General features: G+C 40.8%; 1 protein-coding gene across 5 annotated transcripts in view; it reads right to left on the bottom strand.

Moving 5' to 3' along the window:
* Window positions 1–1232: 1232 nt before the first annotated feature.
* Window positions 1233–19849, bottom strand: part of TSHR (thyroid stimulating hormone receptor) — a 157676-nt gene continuing 139059 nt past the window's right edge. For 4 of the 5 annotated variants that reach the window (XM_021098307.2, XM_084966753.1, XM_021098308.2 and 1 more), the window contains 2 exons: window positions 7203–7391; window positions 1233–4694 (listed from right to left, as the gene is read on the bottom strand). In XM_021098307.2, coding sequence (XP_020953966.2) covers window positions 3281–4694; window positions 7203–7391 — 1603 coding nt within the window. In that variant the 3' untranslated portion in view covers window positions 1233–3280. 5 annotated transcript variants of the gene reach the window in all.

Below are 19849 nucleotides of genomic sequence, written 5' to 3'. Positions count from 1 at the left end.
AGAGAGTATGGGAGGGGGCAGGTGAGATGGACTAATTACATAATTAATTACATAATTAGCCTCTTAGTCCTGTACCTTTCAGGCCTGGGGGTCTCCTGAGTCTCTGCAGGGAAGAACACATCCTTTCACAGCTACAGCCCTATCCTGGGAGTGTGCGCTAGGCTGCAGCCTTCTCTGCTCTAAGGTATCCACCAACTCAAGGCCAGAAACTTTTCATCTTTCAAAAAATCATTAAAGACGTGGGTGTATTGTTGGTACCATTTCTCCTGTTCACAATACAATTTTGGCTCATTCCCATTTTATATTTTGTCATTGTCATTTCAGTGGAATTTGTAAAAAGGAAGGTTGTTAGATCTAGGACTTAATCCAGCCCTTTGAGCTGGAACTTACTATCTTTTGAAACAGAAGGCATTGCTACCAAGTTTTTCTTGTTCCTTTAGGAATTAAGGATGAATGAGAATCACTCTACTGTGTTATTAAACAATTTTTTCTCCAAAGAACTCTAACAGTTAGGAGTATTTGTTCTCAAGTTGTTGTTTTTAATTCTTATGACTCCAATTTTAACTTCTTGCCCTCACTTTTACCTTATTGTACCATAATAGACTCTTCTTCTAATGGGCTGCTTCTGATAAGTAGCAGGTTATCCATACAACAAGAGTCAAACTTTGAGGGTTTTTTGACAGACACTCCTTTGAACAACATGTGTAAGTTTTATGGCATGAGTTTTGTGACATCTGTTGTGATTGACCTGAGACTCTTTGTCCTCACTGATTTGGGTCTATGTTTAGATAGCTGAAATCTTTTAGATATTTGCCAGATAAAGTGACCAGGCCTGACCAGGTCCTGGTCAGTTTATTATCTTCTTTGGAGTACTACTATATAAATTCTTTTTTAAAAAGTGATTTTTGTATTTTCCATCTTAGTTGGTTTACAGTGTTCTGTCAATTTTCTACTGTACAGAAAGGTGACCCAGTCACATATACATGTATACATTCTTTTTCTCACATTATCATGCTCCATCATAAGTGACTAGATATAGTTCCCAGTGCTATACAGCAGGATTTCATCGCTTATGCATTCCAAAGGCAATAGTTTGCAATTCTTAGAGTCAATACTAATGATTTTTTTCTCTTAGATATTATTACCTGTCAATGAATCATAATTCATTTTACCATGAGTAAATTTTTTTCACATAAAGACTGTTTACAACCAAGATACCACAGTATACTAAATTATTGGTAGTCAATAATTTATTTCTTAATATGGATTTATTAGCCAATGTGTCAATTTTTTTCCTGTCTTCATTTTTAACACTTATAATGGTAACTCTAAAAGAAGTCACAAATTATAAGAAGTAATACTTTAGGACTCAGCAACAATCATTTCATAGGAAGAAAATTTACTTCATGTTGCAAATGCAGATTTTAGCAACAGTTTTCTAGGACTATTTCTAAAGCATTATTTCTACTATTCAAGATAAAACACATTATTTATCAAGATGTGATATTTCACAAAATGTCACAGATGAGAAACACATGTCAAAGGTTGCACATTTGTTTACTTTCATTAGTTACAAGTGAACTGGTGGATAAGTCACAATTTTAGGTGTTATAATACTTCTACTAAGATATCCATGTCTCAATGATAATCAGGAAAGGGTTTGGCTATTGAGAAATTCCAGATGAATCAGGGTCACCATCTCTGAGCCCATTAACCCCACTCCACAGACTTGAAAAAAGCTTTTAATTCACAGTATTAACAAATACTGTGGCTCATGAGCACTGAGAAGCAAATGTCGTCTCAGCTTGGGATGAAATTAAAGGGCTACATTGACAGAGAACCTGGAGATTACATCCATAGATAAAAATCCTGACCATTTTAAGTAAGGGAGCACTGTTGAGGAATAGAGATTTTGTGTCCAGTGGTCAGCAAGGATGGAAAGAGCTGACAGTTTCAGAAGAAATCTCTCTTGATTGCCTTAGTATTGTATTGTATTGTGGGTCAGAAGTGGCTGAGTAAAGAAACCAATCCCTGAAGACAAGTTAAATATTTCAAGTGGATCTGCAGAGAGAAGTAGGAACTAAATTTATAGCATTTGTAAAACTACCTTTTATTCCTTTGTATGAATATCGATCTGTTTTGGGCCTGATAAATATAGGTTTATAGATCTAATAATTCAATGAGTGATTCAGATCCAGCCCAGTGTGGTCGCTCGATAGAATTTATGGTTCAGAAATCGCAACCAAAACTGAAACAAAGAAAAAGTTTCCTGGGTCATATGTCTAGGCTCCAAAGAAAAGGAGATGGCAGCTCTACAGGATAGGAAAAACAGACTCTGCTTCCTTATTATTTTTCGTTCTCTTTGTCATGGCAACATATGTTTTGAAGGAAAGGGATCTACATGGAGTTTTAAAACTGGAAGAGGCCGTCACACTCTTTCATTTCTACAGACTTTAAAGGCCCAGTAATTTGCCCAAGGTTCAACAGTAAACTGATGTTCAGCCTGCTTTATTAATCAGCGGGTTATCTAGTGTGCCCCACTCATAATTCCCACTTGTCACTATTTAGAAATACTTTCTAGAGTTCACATCTTTAATGCCAGAAGACTGGCCAGGAAGAGCAATTCTTCATTTGCTCAGCCACAGCAGCTGAAATTTTGCCAGTTTTTCCAGGCAACACATTAACAGTTGGGTCACATCAGGTAGATTCTTGTGAAGAGATGATTGAGTTTCAGAGTCAGAAAAAAAGAAAAAACCTCAAAGCTAAGCCTTTGCCCTCCTTCATGTCTCAAAACAGCTGTTCCTTGCTTGATGTCCTGTTTGACTCTTTAGTTTCAAGGAACTCAAACTCTCTTGGGTTGTAACAGGGAACATGAAGTTGAACTGAGCCAACATGAAGCCAGTTTTATTTGGTGGTCAACAACCAAGTCAACAGCATGGGCTATTTACTGAATCTTTAATACAAAATGTTACATATAAGTGTGAAAGCTCAATGTCAACATGACTCAGCTGATACTTATTAAGCATTTTATATGATGCCATTGTTGCATTTAGCATCTAGCAAATCTCCCAGAGAGTATAGATTACTTTGCTATCACCTGGGATTCAGACATGCTGGTAGCCTCTCTTTCGTCTTGGAGGTGATGACTAGGTTAGTGCTAGTCCCCCTCCAGAGATGAACATTACCTGCAGAAGGGTTAGGTCAGCTGTGTGTTGAGTATGTCAGTGGTTGGAATGCATGCTCCTAAGACACCAGCCTAAGTCCCCCTACCACTGTCAGCTTACAAAACTGTTTGCTTATACTCCTTTGAAATTTGGTCATGCTTTTTGTGGGTTAGATGCGAGTTTTCAAGCAGTTCATAGTCATCCTGCATGTTGGGGAGACTTTGCCTCATGTTTTGGGTAACCTTTTGGACCTGAATACCAGTGCTGTTCTTTGGAGACACTCTCTGACCCCGGTATGCCTGAGCCTGGCGTTTACAGAAGCCGAACTTGCTGAGCAGGATAAACACATCCCTCTGGAAGGCTTTGGTGAAAATGGCATAGAGGAACGGGTTGGCACAGGAGTTAAGTGGGTAGAAGAGAACGAGCAAGATTTTGGAGTTGGTGACAGTGATGAGAGGCTTGTTCATAAGTGCTGAGAGGGCGTAAAAGGAGATCGGGGCCATGCACATGAAGTCAGTGAAGATCAACACAGCCATCCTTTTGGCAATTTTAGTGTCTTTGTCTCCCGGGTTATACTGGGGATTTCGGACTGTGATGTAGATCTTCACGTAACAGGAGCAGACGATGGTAAAGGCAACTATGTTGAGCAGCAGAACAAGGATAATATACGCCAGGGCAAGAGGAGTCTCAGTGTCCATGGGCAGGCAGATGCTGACCTTAGCATAGCTGCTTATCCCCACCAAAGGCAGCAGGGCGAGCAGGAAGCAGCAAACCCAGCCGCCAGCCATGATGGCGTAGGCGTGCCTGAGGCGGATCTTGCGATCCAGGCGCATGGCGAAGGTGATGGCATACCAGCGCTCCAGAGTGATGACTGTTAGTGTGTACACTGACAGCTCGCTGGCAAAGACGGTGAAGAAACCAGCCGTGTTGCACCCGGGACCTGTCTGCCAGTCGATGGCATGGTTGTAGTACTCAGACTGAGTGTAGAGGTCCACCGAGGCAATGAGGAGCAGATACATCCCCATGCAGAAATCTGCAAAGGCCAAGTTGCACATGAGAAAGCGTGGGACCGTCAGTTTGTAGTGGCTCGTGAGGAGGATGACCAGGACAAAGACATTGCCCAGGAGAGCCAGCAGGCTAACGAACCACACCACGATTCTCAGGAACCTGTAGCCCATTATGTCTTCACAGGGGTTGAACTCATCTGACTTGGGGGTGCACACCATGTCTTCACTGCCCCCACACACGGTGTAGTCGTAATGGCTGTCAAAGGCCTGGAGGGTCTCTTCCTGGGGGTTTTTGAGCTCTTGGCCAAAACCAATGATCTCATCCTCTTGTTCTTCAAAGAAGACGTAGTAATGGGAGTTGCTATGGGTATCCTGGAACTTGGAGTTTTCCTTATTCCCAACACTGCTGTCGCCCAGATCCTCTTCATATTCTTGGTAAAAGGGACCATTTACAGCATTCACAGATTTTCTCTGACGCAGGCTCCGAATACTGCTCTCATTACACATTAAAGACTCAAGGATTCTGCAAGGCAGTAGATATATGTCACCACTTGCTGAAAACCCACTAATGTCCCCATGACACTTAGCATAATATGCAAACTACTTAGTATGATATACATGATTCTACAAGATTCTGCATGATCTGGTCAGGCCTGTCTCTCCCACATCATTTCCTATTATCCTCCCCTCTCCAAGTGTGATCCAGTGATATTGGCCCTTATTTCTCATCTGCAAGCAATTCAAGAACATCAATGATTTAAAAAAAAAAAAAAAAAGCATGGATGCTGGAGCCAGTCTGCCTAGGTTAGGACCTGATTCTACTATTTCCTGGCTGTTTCACCTTGGGAAAATCTATGAACATTAGTTTATTCATTTGGGTTTTTTTTTTTTTTTGTCTTTTTTTTTTTCCCATACCCACAGCATATGGAAGTTCCCAGGCTAGGGGTCAAATTGTAGCTGTAGCTGCTGGCCTATGCCACAACCACAGCAATGAGGTATCCAGGCCATGTCTGTGACCTACACCATAGCTCACGGCAACGCCAGATCCTTAACCTGCTGAGCAATGCCAGGGATTCTTAACCCACTGAGCAATGCCAGAGATTGAACCTACACCCTCATGGGTGCTAGTCAGATTTGTTTCCACTGATCCATGATGGGAACTCCAGTTTATTCATTTGTAAAATGATACAGACTATTTCATTTTGGGTTGTTAAAGGATCAGATGAGTTTATTATTTTAAAGCTCTTACAGTGCACCTGGAATGTTGTTAGTGCCATTATATGTTGATTATTGTTATTCTTTTCAGAATTTTAGAATTCCATGTTTTGCCTGAAAAACTCATGGCTGCCTCTACTTATTATTCAGTTTTAAACTCAAATTTTCTTTCTCAGAAGAGTTTTCCTTCATCATCTTAAATAAACTGTCTGACCCTTGCATTTATTTCCCTCATAGCACTATCTGATATCTTCTTATTGTTTACCTGTTTCTTTTCTGACTTCCCATACTAGAAGGTGAACAAGAGGGCTCTTGCCTGTCCTATTCATAGCTGTGGATAGGACAGTAGCAGGCACGTAATAGGTACTCAATAAATATTTATTGAACATATGCATAAATGGACACTCATGCAGGCATGCTTATAGAAGTAAGATTTAGTTTTTCACTAGCCCACCAGGCTGACATCAAAAGGTTCTTCAGGAGTTCCTGCTGTGGCATAGAAGGTTAAAGATCTGGGATTGTCTCTGAGGTAGCAAGAGTTTGATCCCTGGCTCAGTACAGCCAAGGTGAAAGTCACAGCTGTGGCTCAGATTTGACCCCTGGCCTGGGAACTTCCATATGCTGTGGTCATGGCCAAAAAAAAAAAAAAAAAAAAAAAAAAAAAGGAAAAAAGGAAAAAAATGGGAGTGGGGGTGGATTCTTCTTTAATTAGCTTTTGCTGCTGAGCAGATTCATCTATTGAGATCTGGTTAAAATGCTCCATGGATTGCCTATCCCAGCCTACTTGGAAGTGAACAAGAGGTCCTCTTTAGCCTCTCTGGCCCTTTTCTACTTAGGGCCTTAGGGTGTCAGTCTACAGCCTTCTATCACCACCCCCATGCCCCATTCCTAGCTTTCTGCAGGTGTTATTGCCTGTATTAGTTTTCTTTGAATAGTTGTTCAACTTTCCTGTTTGCTTCTACCCCCACAGCTGGATCTCAACTTATTTACAGTTGCTAGTATAAATGCAGAGGGTCAACCAGCAGGTGTGATATAGAAATCCAGAGGGAGTGAATAAGAAATAAAGGGGAGCAGATATAAAGGGAGAAATAATCCAGAGCAAAAGTATAGGCAAAGACAAGATGCAGAGAGAGCATGAGAGAAAAAGGGCATCCCTCCTGTGCAGCCTCACCAGCAGCTTATTAATAAGATATTACATATTATAACTGATAATTATTGAGAACATAATTCCAGGTCATTGTGACTGGTGTTTTCTAACGTGTTTGCCATTTAATCTTGTCAAAACCTCTACAAATGAAAACATTACCATCTCCATTCAGAAGGGCTCAGGCAGGTTAAGCCAGTAGGCTGGGATAACACAGCTAGGAAGTGACAGAGCTGGGGCACAAACCCAGGTGAGTCCAAAGCCCACACATGTGACCAATGAGCTGTGACATTTGCAAGGCCTGAACTGGCCAGGTCATCCAACTGCTTGTGTTTTTCCTAAGTCTGTCCTCTTAGTTGTGGCACCTAATATATGTTGGGTCTGGAGGCCAGAAATTGTGTCATGTAACCTCTACAAGATTCTGCAAGATCTGGTCATCTCCTAAAATCCTTCCCTCCTCTGCTGTGATCCAGTGACACAGGACTTCCTTCTTATCTGCTTCCACTTTCAGCCTGCAGAGTCACTGTGTCCCCTGGACTTCATGTTTGTTATGGATGCTTCCAAATTCCTCTCTATCTGGTTTTTAAACTACAAAGTGCCTTCCTCAAACCCAGAAATTAATTCAACTTCTACCAAGGCCTTTTGTCACTTATTCCAGATACTGCCACTTACCCTCTGATCTTCTTCTGATTCTTAAAAGCACAGCAGTGGCTTGGATAAGAAAGGTCAGCTCGTGTGAGGTGAAGGAAACTCAAGGACAGTGGAAGTTTCTTTAGAGTCCAAGTATTTCTTGCTATCAGTTCCTTCAGGTGTTCCAGGCCTTTGGGTGGCAGGGCAGTAACACTGGTATAAGAGACATCCCTGGGAGGGAGAGAAGAGAGAGGTGCAGAGAGATGGTGAGCAGCCAGGGCCTTCACGTTCTTGGCCAGAAAGTCAAACAAGCCTGAGATTAACAGGCAGATGACATGACCCTTTCTGCTACTGAATATGTTCTCTGAGTTATTGCATACGGCCACTGGTCTAAAGAGGGATGTTATGCTTCTAAGTTGATATATTGCAAGGGACTCCCATTCTTCTTGCTTGGAACACCAGTATCTACCAGCACAAATAATAAATAGTTCAGCAGGCATTCTGTTTTACCCACTGCAATACCTGCAAACTCCTGGAATCAGAGATAGATGTCAATTTCACAGTGGAAAACTATACCACATAACTATTAAAGGGTCTCAAGAGGCAAGAGAAATATTTAAACAGGTGCCTAAATTGCTCCCACTCCTGTGGAGACTAGGGCTTTGGGGTCAGTAAACTTCTCAGTATCATGAAAATCTTTTCCTAATGATGCAGAGCTTGGGAGTCATAACCAGTAACATGATGAATTCATAATTCAGAACAATCTCACCACAGATTCTTTAGAAGGCTATAAATGTATTCCTGGAAAGAAAACTCCAGTCTTTACAGTAACAATCTGAAATGAGATTCAATTCACTTCTGAAAACAATGGGGGGAGGCTGGGAACAGTGTAGACATTAGCTTTCGTTACTAAAGTAGAATTAATTCATGGCTTTTAATGGGATATTTTCTGCTCTTTTCTCAGTAGCACAGAGTTCAGGTTACATATCTTGCTCCATAATTTTTATTTGCATTGAATAATAGCCTGAATAAGACCACAAATATTTAACCTAACATCTCTCAATTTATATTTTACCACTTGAAATATTCATTAACTATTCCTTATTTTTTACAATCATATTTTGAATATTTCATGTAATGAGTAATTATTGATTAGCAAATGAATTCCAATGTTTACAACTTCTTCCTCCACATCACTGTAATTGGACTTAGCTGGGATTTACATTCTCGGGGTTCAAGGCTGCTAGAACTTGCTACTCAATCTTTATAAATACAAAATTTGAGTATTAACCCCATTCACTGCAGAACTCTGATTCTTGGGGGATGGTGTTCTGTTTGCTATTTTGTTTTGTATTTAATTTAAAAATTCCATATTTTAGCATTTCCCAAACTTGTTTGGGGATAATAATTACCCTTGGTGCTTTTTTATGATCCTCAGGTTATTTTTAACATTAAGAAAGTACATTTGGAAAATTGACATAAATGTATAACTTTGTACTTAGTGAGAAAGTTGAGGAATTAAGCACAGTTGGGAAGTAAATGAAGCTGGACTTTGCTCTCCTGCCTCATCTGTCCTTTTGATGCATCTCTTTCTCTTTTAGCTGCGCTGTCTTCATGGTGTGGACATCTTTCTGCCTCCAGTTCTCTGGAAGCAACTTGTGCCTCTTTTCAGAGAGTAAAACAAGAGAGCATCTCTTGGCTCATTTTCTCTGCTTTGCTGTCTGTTGGATACCCTGGTTGTGTGTTTTCATCTGAAAGACTTTATCCTTTATCATTTTAATAGCTATTTCTTGAGAAAACACTGTAGTAATCATTCCAGTTACTGTATGACGAAATACCCTCAAACTAAGTGGTGTCAAACAACCATCTTTTGAGTAGACACATAGCTGTTATGGGCCAGGATTTTGACCAAGGCATGGGGTGGACGGTTTGTCTCTTCTCTGTGCTACCTGGGGCTCAGCTGGAAGAACTCGAAGGGCAAGGTAACTCAGTAGCTGGGGGCTGGGATTATCATCAGGCTTCTTCACTTGCAAGTATGGTGTCAAGGCTGTGATGACTCCACCGTGCATTCAGCTGAGACTGTTATGTGATCTCTCCAAGTGGCTTGGGCTTCCCACGAAATAATGGCTTGATTATGAGTGGTAACTTCCCAAGAGGAAGCACTTGGAAAGAGAGCATTCTAAGAGAACTGGTTGGTTCAAGGGCAGGAGACACAACTTCATGGTCCAATCTGCCAGCCTGGGCAGGCATCCGCCTATGCCACCATCTCACTCCCTCTCAATGGGAGGAGTGTCAAAGAATGTGGTGCATTATTTTAAAACTGCCATCATGATCTCAGTGGTGGGAGTATTATTGAGGCTGATATTTTGTGAAAACTGGGCACTCATCACTCTGCAAATCAGCGTTTCTCACCTGGAATACACACTGCTGATGTGTGAATTATAACTCTGATGGCAGGGCCCAGGAATCTGCATTATATGAGATGTTCTCTAGGTAATTTAGACAATCATCTCAATTCCTGGAGTATTGTGAAGCAGGCAGATACTAAAGTTAAGACAAAGAAATGAGGGGTGTTGTGTCCCCTGTGTGAAGCTCAGCAGACCAAGGGTGGAACCGTAATTTGGGTCGAGAGTTCTTAGAGTCAGTGTCCTGGGAGCTTTCCTCTACCTATTATCTTCAGGTCTCTGGCGTCTTTGAATATAAACCCAGGTGCATTAGGACGGAGGAATTCATTTCATGATTTGTTTGGGTGTATAAAATGAGCGCATATCCCAGGTGGCCTCTAGTTGGGTCCCCATGGGGCTAACTTGGGAGGATGTTTTTGGAAAACGTATATAAATTTTGTGATGGAAACATCTGTGACATAATTGGTACTTGGCATATGGTAGATGTTCAATGTCACCTTGCCCCAATTTGGAGTTTATATGAGCTCAATTCAGAAGCAAGGAACCCAGCCAATACAGCTGTAGCCCAGATCTTGACATATGCTTATTGGACACTTCCACTGGGATTTTTCCTAGGCATCTCCAACTTAACAGGTCCATCACAAATGTAGCTTCTAATCTCCTACCCCCACACCAACCTGCACCTTCCCATTCAATCTAGCAAAATACAGGGGTTTAGCTCAAATCCATGTATTTGCATGCCTCATGTAAGCTCTCTAGGTCAAGCTAACATCATCTCTTGCTGCAATAGTTTTGTCAACCTTATTCCCTTCCAATCCACTATCTACAGAGGAACCAGAGTAGTCATAGAATATAGGTCCTGCAAAGTCATTCTCCTGCTCAGAACATTGCAGTGACTTCCAACTTACCGTGAGTAACATCTATTCTTCCTATGTGCTTGTCAAACCCTGGCCTTCCTCTCCAACCTCATCTCAGGGGCTACAGACCACCTAGAGCCCAAATTAGAATCTATCTGGAGCCATTTCATTCTCTACTGCCTGAGTCACTTAATGTTGCTCTAAGCACTCACTAAGCCTGCCACTCCTAAGGTGCTGCCTTTCCTGATGCAGGCTGCTCCACTTGTGCTACTTCAGCCCTTACAGAGTCAAACAAAGGGAACAAATGCTCTTCTTCCCTTTAAAAAAATGTGGAGTTCCTGTTGGGGCTTAGCAGGTTCAAAACCCAACTTAGTCTCCAGGAGAACGTGGGTTCCATCCCTGGCCTTGGTCAGTGGGTTAAGGATCCATTGTTGCCACAAGCTGCGTCATAGGTTGTAGATGCAGCTCAGATCCTGTGTTGCTGTGGCTGTGGCATACGCCATCAGCTGCATCTCTGATTCAGCACCTAGCCCAGGAATTTCCATATGCTGCAGGTGCAGCCCTAAAAAAGAAAAAGAAAAAAAATGTAACCTCCATCTCTGGGATTGGCAGTTTTAATCAGACAGTTCTGAGTGTTCTCAGAAGGAAAGCAGGAGCTCCCTTATACTTCCCAGTGTATGTAGCATTGTCTCGCCTCTCAAAATAACCCAATGGAATGATTTTTCCTGCTACGCCTACTGTTATTTCTTTATTTCCTGTCTACCAACTGCTGTCTTACAGGGCTTGTGTCCTTATAGATTCTCTCTTGTCCTTGTTCAACATTTATGCCATGAATATTTATAGTAAAATGCAGTTGGGCTAGACCCCCAATCAGATCTCAGCTCAGCTGTTTGTACGTCTACAGTCTTGTAGTTCTCGTTACTACCACCTTAGTTTAGGTCTGAATTACACCTCAACTGAGTTTTGCAAAAACTTCCTGACTTATCTCCCAGAAGGCTTCTACTAATTCTGCCATCAGACTCAGGACAGGATGTTCTTTCTGAGACTTGGATCCCATCATGTTGCTTTCCAGTTTGAAACCCCTGGTTCCTGCAATGTCTACAGAATGAAGTTCAAGCTTCTTAGAAGAGTATCTGCTCTCTCCAGGGGGAGTCTCTTCCTAAATTCTGTGCTGTTTTCTTTCTGGATTTTCTCTCTCATTTCACTGGAGCACATTTTCAAGTAATTTCCTAGAGAGGTGAAATTTCCAAGACATTTTCTGCATCCCTGTATGACTGAAAAGGATTTTTTTCCCTACTCTTATATTCAATTGATACTTTAAATGACTATAAAATTTTAGGTTGCAAATCACTTTTCTTCAAAATTCTAAAGGCTTTACTCTATTGAATTCTAGCACCCATTGCTGCATTTGGTAAATATGATGCCATTCGGGTACTTATTCTTCGGTCAATGACTTGTTTTTACTCTCTGACAGCTTTTATAGCCTTCTTTCTCTCCTAGCTTTATTGATAGATAATTTACATATAACATATTAAGTTTAAGGTGTACAACATGATGGTTTGAGATTTGTATATATTGTGAACGGATCATATGGCCTTCTCTTCTCTGGTGAGAGATTTCATGAAAGTGTGCCTTGAATGGATAGAGATCTTTTTGCATTTATTGTGTTGGACAACAGGGCAGAGGGGTCCCTTCAGTCTGGAGACCTACACTCTTCACCTCAGACTTTTTGTTTCTTCCCTAGATTTCCTGGTAAGTGGAAAAGGGCTGTCCTGGAACCATCAGACATATACCCATCTTTCCTTATAATTTTCTCCTATTATTTCTATTGAATATCCTGGTAAAATTGCTTGACTATATCTTCCATCTATTCTATTGAATTTTTAAAATTAATTTTTAAAATTTCCAACTTTATCAAGATATAATATACAAGTAAAAATTTTATACATTTATGGTATCCAAAGTGGTGTTTTGATATATGTATACCTGTGAAATGATTACCATAATCAAGCTAATAACATATTCATCAGCTCACATAGGTGTAATTTTTTGTGTATGTGGTTAAGAACACTTAAGATTTACTTTCCTAGCAAATTTCAAATGGGAAATACAATATTATTAACAATAGTCACCATGCTGTACATTAGATGATCAGAACTTACCCTGCATAACTCAAACTTCGTACCTTTTAAGCAATACCTTCCTAGTCCCTTCATCCCCCAGACCCAGGCAACCACCATTTTATGCTATTACCACGAATTCAACTTTTTTAGATTCCACATATAAGAGATCATGCAGTATTTGTCTTTCTGTGCCTGGCTTTGAATTTTTTAATTTTAGCTTGATGAGAGTTGGAATTCTGCCCGTTCTGTTTATTGCTATATATTTTTTTGCACCTAGACTGGTGCTTAGAAGACAGAAGCCTCTGACTACATAGTTGTCAAATGCAAAAATACATTTTAAAGAGTGCTTTCTTGTTTTATCTTCCTTTTTTAATAGCATGTTTGAGGAGGCAACACAGCATTTAGGAGCATGAGTTTTAAATTCAGACTATCTGGATTTGAATTTTAGCTTCCCCACTTAACTATGAATCACCATGCCTCAGTTTCTTCATTTTCTTGCATAGTAGCTGATAGTGTATTGCCATAAATATTAGCTATTATTATTGTTATAGGGACGAAACATCTTCCTAGATTTATCTCAGGTCACTGACTGGTGCTTTGCCATAAGTTCTTTTCTATTCTTTGCTGCATCTTTAGTACCTTCAGACTTATCCTGCCTTTCCCCCTGCTTTGTTTGTCTTGGTTTTAATCTTTCATGTTAGAAGGCTTTTTTTTTTTTTTTTTTTTTTTTTTTTTTTTTTTTTTTTTTTTTGGCTGGTGTTCCTTCATGTCACATTCCTGCTTAAGAGCAAGGCACTAAAAATCTGAACAAAAGCCTGTCTTCAGTAGCCTTCGCTTTAGGGCAATTGTGTAGGGAGCTTGCTGTTATGCTGTTGAATCCTAAAATGCCAAAGTGGAGATCTTTTTGTTTTAGAGTTTTTCAACTACTTCAGAAAAGAGACTTTAGATTTCTAGCTTAGAGGGGAGGTGCTTGGCTGCTGGTATTTTGCATGAACAGGAGAGAGGGTTAACATTTCCAGATATAGACCTTCAAAAAACCCTTTTGTTTTTAGCCCATGTCTCGCTCTTGCCACATGCCACATGCCACATCCATCATCTCTAAATCCCCTACCCTTCAGAGGTTCTGCAGGACAAGGCAGTTGCCTTAGAATGTATGCTTCCTGTGAGTACTCTAAGTTTTGCCTTCCTTCTCTTCTGCCTTTTTTTTCTTCCAGAATTCTGTAGCTCTCCAGACCATTCATGTACCCTCACCTGTCCTCTTTGTCCTTGCAGATTTATGTACATTAACATTTTCTTTCACATCTTCTAGGGGATCTCAGGAGAGAGAAGAAATAAAAGCTTAGGATCAATGCATCATTTTTAACTGTTGGTCACTGCTCCATTTAGCATGTAGAAGTGTGCAAGAGCTTAGAATGAATACTTGCTGAAGTGCTGAGCCTCAATGGACAGTATCCCAAGCCTGAAGTTGATGGAGAAAGAGTCTCAGTCTGAAGGAACCCTCCAACTTAATAAGGCAGGGACACTTTTAAGTTATTTGAAGCTATATCTTTCTGCATTCATCTAAGTTTTTTGACCACCTTGCATTCAGAATTTCCCAATAGTGTGCCTTTTTAAAAAATAAAACCTTCAAAATGTAGTTAATTTTTTTTTCAGTTTTGTTTTCACAGTGAGAAGAATATGGAGAGTAGCTACCATCAGTTAAGGGACCTGAATTCATTTGTGTATACAGCCATATAGATGGAAGCCTACAAGCTGGAGGGCCACCTTCTCTCTTACTGACCCTGGCACTTTCCACCAAGAGCTGATCAAGCGGTGGGCACTGAGCTTCATGAGAATTTGTCTCTAGAAAGTATTTACTAACAAAACAGAATGCAGCTGGGCTGAGCCTGGCAGACAGTTTGAAGTCTAATTGTCTAGGTCATGGGAACCATCACAAGTTAAGTGTCTAATGAAAGTAACAGGACCTGAATTTGGAGGGGGTGAGTCCTGCAGGGTTATGTACCAGGCAAGAATATCACCAAATTTTTGCGATGCCAAGGGGGAAAAAAGAGCCAACTAATGTTGGATGTCATAGGAAGAACAAATTGCTCTTCTGAAGCAATTATGTGCTCTAGCATTCCCAGACATTGGAACACTTTCCATTTTTTTGTGAAATATTGTGTCACTATCAAATATATGATTAACCTTTGGTGAATTAAATCTCAAATTAAATAAGCACTAATCGGCTTGTCAATGTTTCAACAGTGATTGTGAGTCTCTTTTATGTTTGCTTGTAATGAATGTGGGCTCTTCCAAAGGTCAACATGTAGAAGCTGATCCATTATGAATGTGTAACATCTGTGAATTGGTAGCTGAAATGCATCTAAGAGTAGAAAGAAGATTAATTTTCTGCTTAAAAGGCAGTTTAATTAATTTATTGATACTGAATTAAAAATATCAAGAGTTGGGGAGGAGGAGGGAGTGGGATGGACCAGGAATTTGGGGTTAATAGATACAGACTATTGCCTTTGGAATAGGCAATGAAATCCTGTTGTGTAGCACTGGGAACTATGTCTAGTAACTTAGGATGAAGCATAATAACATGAGAAAAAACAATGTCTACGTGTATGTGTAACTGGGTCACCATGGTGTATAGTAGGGAAAAAAAAAATGTATTGGGGAAATAAAAAAAAAAAAAGAATCCTAATGAGAAAGGAAAAAAAATCAAGAGTTTAAGAGCTTTAAATTCAAGACAGTGAGCTTTTCTAATTATTTGTTTGAAGAATTTAAAAATAGCATAGGGATTTATACAGTAAGTATTTATTGATTGCTTTCTATGTCTCAGGTACAATTCTAGAATATAGGGTTATTGCAGTAATCTAAACACAGAGAAATTACTGCTTTTATCATTCTTACATTTTAGTGTGAGAGAGGGATTTTTGTTTGTTTGTTTGTTTTGGTCTTTTCTAGGGCCTCATCTGCAGCATATGGAGGTTCCCAGGCTAGGGGTCTAATCAGAACTGTAGCCGCAGGCCTACACCACAGCCACAGCAATGCGGGATCTGAGCCACGTCTTCAACCTACACCACAGCTGATGGCAACGCCGGATCCTTAGCCCAATGAGTGAGGCCAGGGATCGAACCCACAACCTCATGGTTCCGAGCTGGGTTCATTAACCACTTCGCCACCACGGGAACTCCTAGTTTTTAGTTTTTTAGGGCCATACTTGTGCCATATGGAAGTTCCTAGGCTATGGGTTGAACCGGAGCTGCAGCTGCCAGTGATAGCCACATCAACAGCCACAGCCACAGCAATATAAGATCTGAGTCACATCTGCAACCTACACCACAGCTTATGACAATGCCAGATCCTTAACCCACTGAGCAAGTCCAGGGATCAATCCCATATCCTCATGGGTACTAGTTGGGTTCATAACCTGCTGGGACACAATGGGAACTCCCCATTTTTAAAAAAGTAAAACACACAGGATCTTAGATGGTGAAAATAAGTACCATGAAGAAAAGGAACACAGTGTAGGGGAAAGGGAGAACCCAGAAGGAGGGTCACAATTAGAGTTGGGAGAGGGTATTAGGAAAGGCCTCATCAAGGAGATAGTTGAGCGAAAGTCTGAAGAAGGTAAGGGAGAGAGTCATATTTGTATCTGGGGAAGAGCATTCCATGCAGAGACCAGTCTGTGCAAAGGCCCTGAGGTGACAGTGTACCTGGTGTGTTTGAACAGGCAAAGAGGCCAGTGAAGTTGGAGCTGAGACAGTGGGGGAAGAGGGTGGGTAGGACTTGTGTGGGAAGAAGTCAAAGAGGTTATGGAAAGCTAGATCATGTGTGTTTGTAGGCCATCAAAAAGACTTTGTCTTTTCATCAGTATGAGATCAAGAGCCTTCAGATGAATGGTATAAACAGGCTTTTTAAAAAAGGATCCATCTGACTACTGCTTTGAAAGTAAGCCAAAGGGAGAAAAGGGTAGAAAGGAGGCCAGCAAAAGAAAGGATGATGCCTTGGACCAGAGTGGTAGCCATGGGGAAGCTGAGAATGGTTGGAGTTTGTATAGACTTAAAAGGTAGAATCAATGAGTTTTTATAATGGATTGGATATGGGTATGAGAGAAAGTGAGGTCAAGAATGACTCTATGTGAGTTCCCGTTGTGGCTCAGTGGTTAACAACTCTGACTAGGAACCATGAGGTTGTGGGTTCAATCCTTGGCCTCGCTCAGTGGGTTAAGGATCCAGTGTTGCCGTGAGCTGTGGTGTAGGTCGCAGACATGCCTCAGATCTGGCATTGCTGTGGCTGTGGCCATGGCTGTGGCTGGCAGCTGTTGCTCTGATTAGACCCCTAGCCTGGGAACCTCCATATGCTGTGAGTGTGGCCCTAAAAAAGGCAAAAAAGACAAAAAAAAAAAAAAAAAAAAAAGAATGACTCTATGACATATAGTCTGCAGCTTGAAGAATAGAGTTGCCATTTCCTGAGCTGGGGAAGGCTGAAGGTGAGGTAGGTTTGGAGGGAAGGATCAGGGGTCCAGTTTGGACAGGTCAAGTTTGAGATACATATTCGACATCCAGGTAGGAGTGTCAAGCAACAATGTGTTATAAGGTTGCAACGTGGTAGAGTTGTCTGGTGATTTCTATTTTGGTATCACAGGTATTATAAAGAGGCATATGAGTGGATGAGATGACCAAGGATATGGATGAAGAAAGATAAAGACCAAAGATGGAACCCTGGGGCACTCCAACAATAAGAGATCAGGAAGAAGAGTAAGACTCAGAAAAGAAGACCAGAAAGGAGCAAATCAGAGGTGTGGAGAAAAGCTAAGAGAGAATGGTATCTTAGAAGCCAAAAGAAGAAGGTAATGCAGAGAGGATCAAGTCATCAAGAGTCAAATGCTTCTGAGGCACAAAGTAAGAATTGGCCATTTGATTTAGCAACTGTGGAATTCACTGGTGACCTTGAAAAGAGCATGGTGAGAACCTGATTGGAGTGGGCTTAAGAATTCTAGCCAACTCTTTCGTGAGGTCTTCTTGCAAAAGGACACAGAAATAGAAATGGAGTTGAAGGGCTATTTTTAAATAAGCTTTTCAATAATAGCTCTTAAAGATAAGGAATATTTTAAATATAAAATAATTCCTAAAAATAACAACTCTTTAAAGTCATCAAACACTCAGTGTTCCAAGAGGGCAAGGTAATTGTCTCTTTGGAGTCAGGCTCTAAATAGACCCAGATGTTGGAGCTGACTGATATGTTTCTTAGGTGTCTTTTATCCATGGGCTCAAGAAATATTGCTTTAATATGAGGGAAACAATAGCGTATTTAAATACTGATGGGAGATAATCCAGTAAAGAGGAAAATATAGATGCTATGGGTCAGATAGGTAAGGATTGCTATAGCAATGCCCATGAATTACTAAGAGGGCATAGGATCCAAGACCCTGGTGAAGGGCCCAGCCTTGTAAAGTGATTTAAAATTCAGGAAAGAAAACAGAAGATGTGGACATAGATACAGAAAGATGGATAGATGTGGTCGTAGGAACATGAGGAATTCTTTTCTGATTGATTTTATTCTAAATGGCATGGAAGTCAAGGTGATTAACCCAGCATGAGCATGAGAAGAGGACTAGATAATTGAGGAGATGGAAGGAAGTATGACGTGTTCATCCAGGAGAGTGGGAGAGTGGCTGGGGAAATGAAATGTTATTGCTTGGAGTGAATGATCTGAAGTGAAACCACTTGCCATGCCCACCTACAAAAGCCCAGGCTCACAGTAGATGGGGCTTTAACCAAGGCAGGATTTTTCCAGGCAAGGGTGATAAGAGAGAGGGCCAAGGTAGTTTTTGGGTATACAAGTCAGTGCTTATAATGATAGATCATGGAATTTCACCTTCCTAAGGAAGGGATGAAGATATAAGAAAGGTGAAAGACAGTGAAATTTTAGTACCAGACTGTAGCTCCTAGTATGATCAAAAAATTGAAGGAATGACTGTATTGGAAGGAAATATATGGAAAGACAGCAGGACGTTTGAGATGGAGATTAGAAAGGGTTTGTAGTCACTGGGAATGACAGCTATGGCCATAGTTGCAAAGTCTAAAGATGAAGCAGAGGACAGGGTATTGGGGGAGGGAAGTCAGAGACCGAGGTACAGAAAAGAGGGTACATACAGATATTGAAATCACCAAAAATTATGAGAGGAGTAGTGTTAGAGGAGCCAATAATAATGCATCAGGAACTGAGATCTTCAAGAAATGACTGGATTTTGAAGTTCATGCATAAAAACCAAAAGATATTTGAGTGGTAATATCAGAGGGCATGAGAGCCAAAGTTGAGGAGTGGTTTTAAGAAGGAGAGATAACGGTCCAAAAGCAACAGTGAGGAGGCAGAAGGGTATCTGCCTCGACTTCATGTTACATGAACTGTTTATGTTTCTACGGCATGCGTGAATAAGAGCATGTTTTAAGATTAGCTATTCTACTTTAAGATCCCTCCACGATGCCAGTGTCCACAGGTAAATGTCATTAATTTTTTTCATTTGAGGATTGAATTGCAACATGAATTTGCAAGTTGTTTGAACATGTACTGCTTAGCTACTGTGTTTGCCCATTTTCAGAGAACCCATAAGAAAAAAGATGTTCTTATTATAACTTGAATACCAAGACAAACAATTGAGGAACAGAAATGTTAAATGATCTTTGCCCTATCTATTGTTTTGGCTTGAAATTATTCATCATTCATCAAATATTTAAGAAGTTTCTGCTATGTGCTAGGCATTGTATCAGGTACTGGGGTTACTACTGTGGGGAAAGATAGACAAAAATCCCTTTTCCCACTGCATTTATGTACTAAAAGAGGGAGAAAAAGAGTAAACAAGTCAGTAAATGTCTAAAATGTCTAGAATTTTGGATGGTGATAAGAATCATGGAGAAAAATAAAGCAAAGAAGTGGGATGAAGAGTGACAGGCAGGAGTTCCCGTCGTGGCGCAGTGGTTGACGAATCCGACTGGGAACCATGAGGTTGAGGGTTCGATCCCTGCCCTATGCTCAGTGGGTTGACGATCCGGCGTTGCCATGAGCTGTGGTGTAGGTTGCAGACGCGGCTCGGATCCCTCGTTGCTGTGGCTCTGGTGTAGGCCGGTGGCTACAGCTCCAATTCGACCCCTTGCCTGGGAACTTCCATGTGCCGCGGGAGCGGCCCAAAAAATAGCAACAACAACAACAAAAAAGACAAAAGACAAAAAAAAAAAAAAGGGGGAAAAAAAAAAAGAGTGACAGGCAACTTCATATTTAAATTGGGAATTCTCAGAGTTCCTGTCATGGCGCAACAG

This window comes from Sus scrofa, chromosome 7 (genome assembly GCF_054392235.1).
Source record: "Sus scrofa isolate SSC_HxYL_T2T_F1_AM1 chromosome 7, Sscrofa_HxYL_maternal_Yorkshire_Landrace_v2.0, whole genome shotgun sequence".
Classification (NCBI taxonomy): Eukaryota; Metazoa; Chordata; class Mammalia; order Artiodactyla; family Suidae; genus Sus; species Sus scrofa.
This window is presented reverse-complemented; position numbering and strand designations above follow the sequence as displayed.